General features: G+C 48.7%; 2 protein-coding genes across 6 annotated transcripts; both read left to right on the plus strand.

The window, feature by feature from the left end:
- The first annotated feature begins 1,735 nt into the window (after positions 1-1,735).
- Positions 1,736-6,980, plus strand: LOC135679589 (BTB/POZ domain-containing protein NPY4-like). 5 transcript variants are annotated; one of them, XM_065193495.1, is made up of 6 exons: positions 1,736-2,007; positions 2,549-2,783; positions 2,892-3,115; positions 4,227-4,296; positions 4,906-6,075; positions 6,238-6,980. In XM_065193495.1, exons 3-6 carry the CDS (start codon positions 3,054-3,056, stop codon positions 6,787-6,789), a joined length of 1,854 nt encoding a protein of 617 aa, XP_065049567.1. In that variant the 5' UTR covers positions 1,736-2,007; positions 2,549-2,783; positions 2,892-3,053; the 3' UTR covers positions 6,790-6,980. The 5 variants fall into 5 exon arrangements, with proteins under 5 accessions (XP_065049567.1, XP_065049569.1, XP_065049565.1 ...); XM_065193497.1 differs by having other exon boundaries at positions 2,549-2,664; XM_065193493.1 differs by having other exon boundaries at positions 1,736-1,923.
- Positions 6,981-7,130: 150 nt separating this feature from the next.
- LOC103992889 (LOB domain-containing protein 38) lies at positions 7,131-8,538 on the plus strand. The gene is made up of 2 exons (XM_009412785.3): positions 7,131-7,758; positions 7,852-8,538. The coding sequence occupies exons 1-2, from the start codon at positions 7,575-7,577 to the stop codon at positions 8,304-8,306; spliced, it is 639 nt and encodes a 212-aa protein (XP_009411060.2). The 5' UTR covers positions 7,131-7,574; the 3' UTR covers positions 8,307-8,538.
- Positions 8,539-11,809: the final 3,271 nt, after the last annotated feature.

Raw genomic sequence — 11,809 nt, forward strand, 5'->3', positions numbered from 1 at the left:
TTGTTCATGAGGAAAGAACAGTTTCATTGGACAGTAGCTTCGCTCGACTAATTTCAAGCATCGAGAGTCAATCACATCTCTTTAACTAAAGGCTTCGACTTTCTTGTGATCGCAATCTCCCATTGTCACTCAATCTTCCTCCTGTGGTCGTCTTAAAGATCTGAGAGCTTGCTTGAGTGCGTATACTACCGTAAGAAGCATACATTTGCAGCCATTTCCATGGCATTTTCTCCTCTTCGATCAAACTCACCTCGGAAGTAGCCATCTCTGCACAGGGTATATAGACGACTGTTCTTCTTCTTCGCGAGATAAAAGAACCAATTCCTCTCTCTCCCATAAGTGCACTGCTCTTTTCTTTGTTTTTTTGGACACCCAAGCCTTAGCAAGCATCTAGATTTGTGGGCATCAGGCATCCACTTTGCCTCTTCTCCGGCACCTACAACACACAAACCTAAAGTCAGCAGCTGTAGATCGGCCAAACCAATACATTAGACGGCACAAAACACTAAATCTAGTGCTCTGAAAAAAGAGAAAGGAGGACAAAAAAAGTTGTCCCCCCCTCTTGGTTTATTTAAGATAGTGGAGTTTCATAGGACCAAAATCTTTTCTTTTCTTCACAGACCAACAGATTTTAGAGGGCCTCAAAGACACATCTTATAAGGCTGGTCTATCGGCATGGCGTCCACAAAAACCATGTGCAGTATCTTGGACTTTTGGAGAGACCTTTTGATGTCTGTTTCTGATTGTATAATATTCCATTGTTCCTGCTAAGATTAATCCCACTTGAGAAGATGGGCAAGTAAGTAATAGATGCCAAGCAACACAAGAGGTAGGATTAAACTAGATTTAAGGCACATATATTGGGAAGAAGTTGTGATTCACATTACGAGGACATCAGATCTACAAGTCCTCTCTGTGCCCAATCTATGAGATGATGGAAAGATGGACATGGCTAACGATAGATGACCTCAGTACTGTCTTCTAAGTAAAAAAGCTTCAGCATCGCCACTCTGCCCAAGATTTACTCATGCACATCCATAGATACTATCAGTGTTCGAGGATATGGTAAGCACTTCGATATTATCAGTCTAGGAGATTAGCCAAAGAGTAGAGAGCTTTCCTAGACGCTCTTTCACATATTTCTCAACCAGGGAAAGGTTGTCAGCGAGGAAGCACGCATGCATGGCACCGACTGCGCTTCTGGACATGGAACAGATGCCTTGTCGTCCTTGACGCATCGTCTTTAACAAAGGTTAGGTATAAGATTTACCATGTTTTGGGTTGAGAGAAGCGGAAAGCTAATAGAATACATGCCATTAATTGTTCATGCATGATCGTAGGCTTTGGGAACCATGGCACGCCAAATAAGGTCTTGGAACTGCAGCAAGAATACTTGGTGTGTGGATCAGGGAGATGACCGATGAGATGTGACGCACCTAAGAGTAGTGTTAATTGGCAGAGCAAGAAGAAGAAGCGGTGGTCCGAGCTCAGCGCACAACGGCTTTTGAGGAAATATTTACATGCACAAAGGGTAGGAACGTCAGATGAGTATAGCTTTTACGAGGCATGCAGAGAAGGGAGCTGAGAGAGAGAGAGAGGGAGGTGGGAAGCTGAAGCTTTAAAGATGCAGTCAATGCGCAATAAAAAGCAGCGAAGAAAGAGACAAGTAGTGCTTTTGATGATGAACTCGCCTCGGTTCTGATGATATAGCCGGTGAAAGGAGGGGGAGGGGAGGACTCAGGGCCATTTGTTTGGGCTGTCCTGTTCATTGACATCTTCTTCCCCTGTTGCCGTGTCTCTGTGTTCTCTAGAGGGTGGTGTGTGGGTGAGCGAAAAGACTGACAGGGGAGCAGAAGGTGTGGGCATGGGAGGGAGCATGGTGGGCCTCCTCCTGCCGCTGTGTTACAGCCATCCATCACTCAGGTAGATTCCTCCTCTGCACCACTCAGCTTCCTCCTACGCCGCTCACAGACTCTAAATGTTGCTGCTACTTGGGTTTAATCCCTGGTATGTTTGGCTCTGTTTTCTGCACTTTGTGGTGGGTTTTTGTTAGTTCTTCTACCTGTTCTCTTTTCTACTCTGTCTACTTTACTTTCTCTGTATTTTGATCAAAGATTTGTGCTTCTTTTGCAAGTTTTCCTCAACAGGCTTTCTCTTTCTTTGCTTTTGGCTTGTTTCAAGTGATAACTCTCCAAGGACATAAACTACATCCTATCTGTCTCTCTCTCTCTCTCTCTCCTCATTCCAGCATTGTCTTCTTCTTCATCTTCTTCTCACTGCAACAGCTGGCTCTGCATGGTAGTTCAATTTCCTTTTAGCCTTCAGTATCAAGCTCAAACTTTAATACCTTCAAGTGCATGCAACCTTGGCTCTCATGTAATCGATCCATATGCTTCTTCGTGTGGTTTTTCGCCAACTTGATAAGATTCCTTTACCGGAGCAGTTGCTATCTCTTCCGTAATATTAAACAAGGAAAAAGATGCTTACTGTCTGTGGCATCACTGCTTCACTTCCCCTCACATAGAGGTGGTATCATTGGTCGTGGCAGGTGATCTGATCCTAAAGGCCAGTGGAGTTGGATTCGAGGAATGTGGTGGCGGTAGTCGCCGGATCTTAACGACCCTGCAAGCAAAGCACAGGACAACCAGCATCTGGCAAAGAGAAGTAAGGGTGGCGGTGTCTCTCTCCTCCTTAGTTGTTTACTAGCCTACTGAGCTACTTGCTGTCTCCTCTGCCATGGAGCTGGGAAACAGCAGAGCTTCTCCATTAGACCGCATCTTGTGGTGAGTTGCTCATCCCAAGCGGGAGGGGAAGACAAATAGCTGTGTAAATTTGTTCTTCCTCTCGTCCTCTGTTCCGAAACACTCTAAAATAAGTGTTGATGTTTGCAGACTTGCAAAAGCTGGAGTATTCTTCTGTCTTCTGCGTCCTACGGGAAGTCCATGCTTTATGTTCCAAGGTTGCCTTAAGTTTTTGAGAGGGTGGCAGAATTGATGTAACATTCTCCGGTTAAGCAGAAGTGAAGAAGAGAAGGTGCATCGATTAGTTCCACGATGAAGTTTATGAAGCTTGGATCCAAACCTGATTCCTTTCAGAGTGATGGGAAAGACATCAGGTTCTTGGAATTTCTTATCATCACTGCTGTTGTTATAGAGTTTGATGTGTCCTATGCTCTGGTGTTGACATTTGCTGCATTATGCTTGTTTTGACACAGTCTTTATCCTGCTTTTTTCCATCCTTTCCCTTGATCCAGTAGGATTGTTACTCCATGAGCATTTCTTGACCCAAATCTAAATCATCCTTTGTTGTCCAAAATAGGATTATAATATGTACTACCTATTTGTGCTTTCCCCTAACTGTGTTGTTTGATTTGAAATTGCTGCCAGGGGTTCGATAAAATGCTTATTGTGCCCTTTTCTCATTGAGTACACAACAACATGCAGAGAAATATGATTTCTGCACCATTTTCTCTTGCGATTGATATCAAACTAAGAGCATAATCAATTAACATCACTACTGTTATAAGCACTAAACAAAAAGAATGCTTCATATACAGAAGTTAGGTCCACCAGATATAAATCTACAGACTACATATATCTTTGCCGATAAATTTGGGTCTTATTCAAGTGACCGTAGATTGTTCAATCCATTGCTTAGACCCCTTTCATTTATATTTAGCAGCTATAATGATACTTCCTATCAAAGTATGTAATTTCGAATAATATCGTCCGGTACGGACGGTATGTACCGGTTAGTCAATTGACCAGTACATGAATCGCTTGTTACTGGACAAAACGATATATATATATGTATATATATATGTATATATGTATATATATATGTATATATGTGTATATATGTGTATATATGTGTATATATGTGTATGTATATGTATGTATATATATGTATGTATATGTATGTATATATATATACTTATTTATTTATTTATATATAAATATTTTTATAAAAGACGACGTCGCATCGCCTTTTTTGGTGACGTCGTCGAGGCGACGCGAAGTTGCCCTTTTCGACGAATATATATATATGTGTGTGTGTATCGAGCGGTATACCGAACGGTATATTGCTCAGTATATAGTATCGTACCGTACCGAGCGAACGTCAAAACTTTGGTACGGTACGAAATTGCGAACCTTGCTTCCTATTGCACTAAGAAAAATATGATTATGCTTGTGCCTTTGATTCTCTAATTCAGAATATATGTGCAGGTTCGTGGCCACTGACTTAGCAGCTGACATCATTATTCGTGTAGGAAATGTCAAATTCCATTTGCACAAGGTAATAACTCTTTTCCAAAGTCATAATAGATGCAGGACATTATCATGTATTTGGCACTTGAGATTTTTACTCTTTAATATTTGCTCAACCATGATTAGGCACTAAACCCTTCATTGACCTTTTGGGGCCTCCAAAGTGTGCAACTACCAGTATTGTCATGGACCATATGTATTTCTAACTCATGTGGTGCTTTAATTTGATGTTAAAGCTGTTATTTGGTCTTAATACTTGAGAAGTTTTTAAGTTTTCACAATGTTTACTCAATTCTTGGATCGACAATCTGGTTGTTACTGATAAATATGGGTGCTAGGGATTTATTAAAGCTGAATAGCCTATCACTCACCTCAATCATCAGTTCATGTAAAAGAGCAAATAAAGGCTCGTGTCCTTTGTATCCTTACTGTAATTTTGCTTCTCTATCAGTATGGGATGCCATTGATGTAATTAGTTTTACGATGCTGGAAGGACAAAACCAGAATTTCACATAGAATATATAACTACTAATTATCCTTAAGCAACTTGCTCTTTCTCATTATTCCGCTAGTTTAGTTTCATTTCTTTGCCTTTTCCAAATTTTACTAACCTTTCCTTTGCCAATTGAAAATGCAGTTTCCCCTGCTGTCCAAGAGTTTTCGCTTGCAGAAGCTGATAACGACTACCAACAACGAAAAGACTGATGAAATATGCATTTCGGATATCCCTGGCGGTGCAGCTGCTTTTGAAATTTGTGCAAAATTTTGTTACGGCATGACTGTGACCCTCAATGCTCACAATGTGACTGCCGCACGATGTGCAGCTGAGTACCTACAAATGCACGAAACAGTCGATAAAGGGAACCTGATATATAAAATCGAAGTCTTCCTCAGAACTAGTATATTGCGTAGCTGGAAAGATTCAATCATAGTTCTCCATACTACAAGGTCTCTTTTACCATGGTCTGAGGACCTGAAGTTGATTGACCATTGCATAGAGTCTATAGCTTCCAAGGCCTCAACCGATACTTCTAAAGTGGAATGGTCATACACGGACAACAGGAAGAAGCTTCCTTCTGAAAATTGTTTGGAAACACATTGGAAAGGCATCAGGAAAGAGGATTCAGTGCCCAAGGACTGGTGGGTCGAGGACTTATGTGAACTTGAAATTGGCTTTTTTAAGAAGATCATAATGGCCATCAAAGTCAAGGGGAGAGTCTCTTCTGAAGTGATTGGGGAAGCACTGAAAGCCTATACTTATAGGAGGCTCTCAAGTTTGGGCAAAGAAAAGGGAGGTGATCCCAATAAAAACCGGTCATTGCTGGAGACTATCATTTTGTTGTTGCCCTCAGAGAAAGGTTCTGTGTCCTGCTGTTTTCTTCTGAAGTTACTAAGAGCTGGTAGTTTACTGGATTGTAGTGAATGTAGCAAAAGGGAACTCGTGAAGCGAATAGGCCGCCAGTTAGAAGATGCATCAGTGCCCGGTCTCTTGATTCCTAGCACCTCAGGAGAAAACACGATATATGATGTCGACATGGTTCTCAACATAGTGGAAGAATTCATAATGCAGGATAATAGTGATGTTCAACTCAGCACAAATGAGGAGCTTCATGAGTTAAATGCCCCAGCTTTGGCCTCAGGGATTTCAAAGATCACAGTAGCCAAGCTAGTCGACGATTATCTAATTGAGATTGCTAAAGACCCTAATTTACTTCTTTCCAAATTTATCGATCTTGCTGAGATTCTACCAAGTGATTCAAGACCTGTACATGATGGGCTTTATCATGCCATTGACACTTATCTCAAGGTACGATGCATGATCCTTTCCTATTTTGTTACTTTGACTCGAACACTGATCTAGCTAGCAAATTTGTCTGCTTGTTTGAAACTGTAATGCTGTTCAAAGAAGTGAATTCTGTAATGGCTGTTCGATGCATGACTTTCTTGTTCTCATTTATGTAATGATCAGGAACATCCAGGCCTTAGCAAGAGCGAGAAGAAGAAGCTATGTGGCCTGATGAACTGCAAGAAGCTCTCAGGGGACGCTTCTGCACATGCCATGCAGAACGAGCGGCTCCCATTGCGGTTGGTGGTGCAGATCCTGTACTTCGAGCAGATGAGGGCATCTGCCGCTACCACCAGCCGAGCTGAGAGTGGCAACTCGTATGGAAGCTCAAGGTCAGCCATCACGACCAACACTGAAGACGAATGTGATGGCGTGCCGAATGCAGAAGACGGTAAAGCTCGGAAATTTACGAAGCTTAGTGAAGGAGGAAAGGGATGCGAATGGAGCAGCGGAGGCAACAATGAAAACGGAAGCAATGGTCAAGGGAAGAGTGGCAACAGTCAGGTGAAGGGCGTGGTGATGCCAAAGAAGATGCTTGGGAAGTTCTTATTATCAAGCAAAGGGCAGGCTGGGGGGAGCAGCAGCTCCTCAGACACTTGTGGAAGTCCAAACTCAGCCAAACAAGGGGAGCCTAAGTTGACTCCTTCCAGAAATATAAGGTACACAGTTTTATAGATGGGATTCACTACACTACTCGCAAGAAGCATGACTGTTAGTTAGCTTAATGGTTTACTTAGTTCAATCAACACCCAGTTTTGCATCGACAAACAGTGTAGAAGCTGGTTTTGATAAAGCCTGATATAAGAAATAGAAGTCTGGGTCTTTAGTAGGCAAAAAACAAAAAATCATATAGGTGTTTGTGACTACCATCTTGGATCTATACTTGATAGAAATGCTCATGTATCTAAGTTTATTGGGTTCGGATCCTAAATGGGTTCAATCCGACGACAGTCCGACATCCACACCCTAAGAATCCGGGCACAATTGGTTGGTCTGACGGACAACCGCCTATAAAGCTATGTAGAGAACAAAATAATAATAACAAAAGCCAAGCCAGCGAAGCGATGCGCATCAGTAAAAGCGCCCCTCCGCAGGCGAATCAGCCGCGGAAACACGGAGCCGCCCGCTCAACCCCAAGACTATGGAGCATCTTCCTCGTCGCCAGTCCCTGGCGGTAACCAGATCACCCCCTTTCCTCGAGGACCTTAAACTCTAAGGTCGAGTTACGTAACCCCCGGTCACCCTTATATATTCACCCACCATTCCGCACACCCCCCTTCGCCCCCGTAACACCTCTTCTCTCTTGCCGCTCACGTCTCCAACGCCACCCAAAAAAATAAAGGGGAAAACCCTAAGAAATTGTAGAGAAAAGGAAAGGGAAAAAAAGGGGAAAATAGCTAACCTTCGAGTAGAAGAGGAGCGCCGTGATCGATCGGGCGGTGGATGAGAGATCGGCAGAGATGAGCTGCAACGGATGCAGAGTTTTACGCAAGGGCTGCAGCGACTCCTGCTTTCTGCGGCCTTGCCTCCAGTGGATCGACTTCCCCGAGGCTCAGGCCCACGCCACCGTCTTCGTCGCCAAGTTCTTCGGTCGCGCCGGCCTCATGTCCTTCATCTCCGGCGTTCCCCCCTCTCAGCGCCCCGGTTCGCGCCTCCGAACCCCTGGTTTGATTTGATTTCGGTCCCCGAGTTTATAGGCGTTTGTCTTCTGACGCGCCCGATCTCATTTGGTTGCAGCTTTGTTCAAGTCTTTGCTGTTCGAGGCGTGCGGGCGAACTATCAACCCGGTGAACGGCGCCGTGGGCTTGATGTGGACCGGCAATTGGCATCTCTGCCAGGCGGCGGTAGAGACGGTTCTCCGCGGCGGCACGCTCAGCACACTTCCTGGTCTCGCCGCCGATGACCACAGTGACGACGCGCCGCCGGAGTCCGACGGCCTTTGCTCCCCGCCGTTGATGGGGTTCTCCTCCTCCGCGGCCGAGCGGTGGAAGGTGCCTGCCCCATACGACGCGGTGGCAGCGTTGTCATGCGATCTAGACTTGTGTTTGACCCCTTCACCCGGCGACGGGAGTGAGGAGAAGCGAAGCTGGCGCCCGGCAACGCCGTCGATCAACTCAGAAGGATCGGTGACGACGAGCGGCGGAGGCGACGGTTCCACCGCCGAGCCAAGGCTTCTCAACCTCTTCGTTTGATGGCCTGGTCCCGTTGGTTGCGCGTGCGGTTCTCCTAGTTTTAGTGCCTGCGAAAGTTTTTGGGTGCTGTTTGAGGCCGGCAATCTTTCGAATTAATATTTCCTTGTCAATTTGCCTTTTTCTTGGCGTGCTGTGGCGGATGACGCGATATTGAGGACTCCACTGATGCGGTGTATTAGTCCATGATAGTCTTTAAATAAGACTTCCACCTAATCGTGCCGGTGGATTGTTATTTAAGAGGACAAACATTATAGTTTGAGTTCGAGATCATTGATCTCAGTCAGGAAGTGTGATTCTTAAAGTGTATTCTGAAGCCAGGCAGCTCATCATGCGGATCTGTATTGTACTGTAAAATATCGTTCGCCACATTGGCCTTTGGCCATTCAGGATTACATAATGCCGCGAGATCAACAAACGCATACTAGCGAGCGTGGTCGAGAGGTGAAGTGTTGTCGTGTTGGGGGAGAGAGAATGATTATTATAATAGCAGTGCGTCGGAAAGGGGAGGCGTGGGAAACGGGAGCGCACCGCAAGCGCGAGAGCTCGAGAGCTCGAGGTCGATGGCGAGTCCCCGAGGCAGGCAGGGCCCCGCCCACGAGGGGCGGCGCGTCGCTTCACCGCACGGAAGTGGGGCGGAGCAGAGCGGGGCCCGCCATTTCAGTGGCGCCAATTGGAAGGCAGGCGAGCGTGTGCGGCGCGCGTCAGCATCGTATCCGGCCGGTGCTCCTACTTCGCGCCCCCCGCCCCGGGCCTCTCGTTGGATGCCTCTCGGCCTCGCTTGCTTGCCGGGATGAGGCGGTGATGCGACGGGAAAAGAAGAAAGTGGGCTTCATCTTTACCTCTATCTCTCTCTCCGCGTCTCTTCTCGTCGCCGCATTCAGTGGCGGGACCCAATCTTCAGTCTCCCAACTTTCCCGAAATCCCCAGACGGGGCGAATCGACGTTTTAATCTTCGGGAATCAAGATGTCCCTCAAATAACCATTGTTTGCCTTCGGGAATAAAGGACAAGTGGCAGGAAAGTGCAATACGGGGCCAAATACTGCTCGCAAAGCACACAGAAAGCAGCCCTCCCTCCCTATCAGACACCGTCAGTGAGAGATGAGTTGGCGAGGAAGAAGGGGACATCACAAAAACCACCGTCGTCTATTCCTCGTATATTCTCTTTCCTCTCGCTCTCTCTCTCTCTTTCTCGTGTATCGTACATTTCTCCTTTAGATTTGTTTAAAGGTGGATGGGCGGTGCCCGGTCGAGTTCATGCATCAGGAGGAATGAGCATGCTCGATCGATGCAACAGGGATTTTAAAGATGGCGAGAGAGATTGACTTTCAGGTTGGCTGCAGATGGCTTTCGCCCTCTTGTGATCATAAATTAGGGTTCAGCTGATGTGTTCTTTTGATATGGCATGCGGGTTGGGGGTGACGCGGATTCCACTTTGCTTTGCTAATTGCTGTGACGCGGAGCTGCAGACGTTGGGCTCCTCCACTTGACTCTCTCTCTCTCTCTCTCTCTCTATATATATATATATATATATATATGTATATATGTATATATATGTATATATATGTATATATGTATATATATGTGTTACAGTAGGTAACTTTTTAAGCCGTGGCCTCGGGGCCGACGCGGCTCGGTTCTGGGGCTCGGAATGTCGAGGATCTCGGGCGCAGCTCCCCCGGAGTCTCCCGGTCGGGATGGTGGCTGCGGGCAGTAGATCGGGTCGGCAGCTCCGCTACGGCGTCGGGAAGAGGTCGCCTCGTCTTCGCTCCTGCACACAGGTCGGGTCGGAAGCTCGGCCCGACCCCTCCAACGATCAAGTTAGGGAGAGATGTGGAGGAGGTTTTGGAGGACGGAATGCCTCCATACAAGTGTGGTGTCCGAGTGTCTTCCACCTCCTCCTCGTCTGGAACCCTCTAGTATTTATAGATGGGCCTGGGTAAGTACCTCGCGCTGCGTCTGACACGCCCATTGGGGCTGTGTTGGGGGCCGGGCTACTGCAGGGTATGGCGCGTCTCGATTGGCGTGTTCCTTACCTTTGACCGAGCCCTGGAAGGCGCAGGGCTGGGCTCGTCGGACGAGGGGTGAGGGTGTTGTGGTGACGGACGAGATCCAGTCCGGGCGTTAATGCGCCTGGGACGGCGTCCCAGGGTTCCGTTTGACCGTGGAGTGAAGTCACGGTACAGGGTGGCCGACGTCATTCACGTCGTTTCGCCATTATTGCACTCATCATATTCCCCCCCGGAAAGAAGCTATGCGTCGGTAGTCGTAGTGAGAGTCCGAGGCATGACTTTCGTTCTTCGAGTCAGTCGGGTGCGGAGTCGTAGACCCTGGGGGTGCGGCAGAGGAATGGACTCCCGTGCGGCCCAAGGCCGAGGGGCCGGAGAGGGCCCTAGTGTGTGTCGGGAGGTGGAAAGCCGAAGGGCCGAGGGGCGGCCGAGCATGTCTTGGGTGGCGTAAAGCCGAGGGGCCGAGGAGCGACCGGGCATGTCTTGGGTGGCGTAAAGACGAAGGGCCGAGGAGCGACCGAGCGTGTCTTGGGTGGCGTAAAGCCGAGCGGCCGAGGGGCGGCCGAGCATGTCTTGGGTGGCGTGAGGCCGAAGGGCCGAGGAGCGGTCGAGCGTGTCTTGGGTGGCGTAAAGCCGAGCGGCCGAGGGGCGGCCGAGCATGTCTTGGGTGGCGTAAAGCCGAAGGGCCGCGGAGCGGCCGAGCGTGTCTTGGGTGGCGTAAAGCCGAGCGGCCGAGGAGCGGCCGAGCATGTCTTGGGTGGCGTAAAGCCGAAGGGCCGAGGAGCGGCCGAGCGTGTCTTGGGTGGCGTAAAGCCGAAGGGCCGAGGAGCGGCCGAGCATGTCTTGGGTGGCGTAAAGCCGAAGGGCCGAGGAGCGGCCGAGCGTGTCTTGGGTGGCGTAAAGCCGAGCGGCCGAGGGGCGGGCGAGCATTTCTTGGGTGGCGTAAAGCCGAAGGGCCGAGGAGCGGCCGAGCGTGTCTTGGGTGGCGTAAAGCCGAGCGGCCGAGGGGCGGCCGAGCATGTCTTGGGTGGCGTAAAGCCGAAGGGCCGAGGAGCGGCCGAGCATGTCTTGGGTGGCGTAAAGCCGAAGGGCCGAGGAGCGGCCGAGCGTGTCTTGGGTGGCGTAAAGCCGAGCGGCCGAGCACGTCTTGGGTGGCGTAAAGCCGAAGGGCCGAGGAGCGGCCGAGCATGTCTTGGGTGGCGTAAAGCCGAAGGGCCGAGGAGCGGCCGAGCGTGTCTTGGGTGGCGTAAAGCCGAGCGGCCGAGGAGATCCAGCCCCCATTGCGCGAATGGCCACGCGCATGTGATGGGGGAGAGCGGGACCGCCGGAAGTTGGGGGGTCCGGGCGTGCTTTTGGCACGGGCCGCACTTCCGTACGTAGGCCATCGCGTCCTGTACCATGGTGGGCCAGAAATAGCCTTGGCGGAGAATCTTGCAGGCCAGGGTCCGGCCGGCGATGTGCTCTCCACAAATCCCTTCGTGGACCTCAGCCAGGAC

Source organism: Musa acuminata, chromosome BXJ1-7 (assembly GCF_036884655.1).
Source record: "Musa acuminata AAA Group cultivar baxijiao chromosome BXJ1-7, Cavendish_Baxijiao_AAA, whole genome shotgun sequence".
Classification (NCBI taxonomy): Eukaryota; Viridiplantae; Streptophyta; class Magnoliopsida; order Zingiberales; family Musaceae; genus Musa; species Musa acuminata.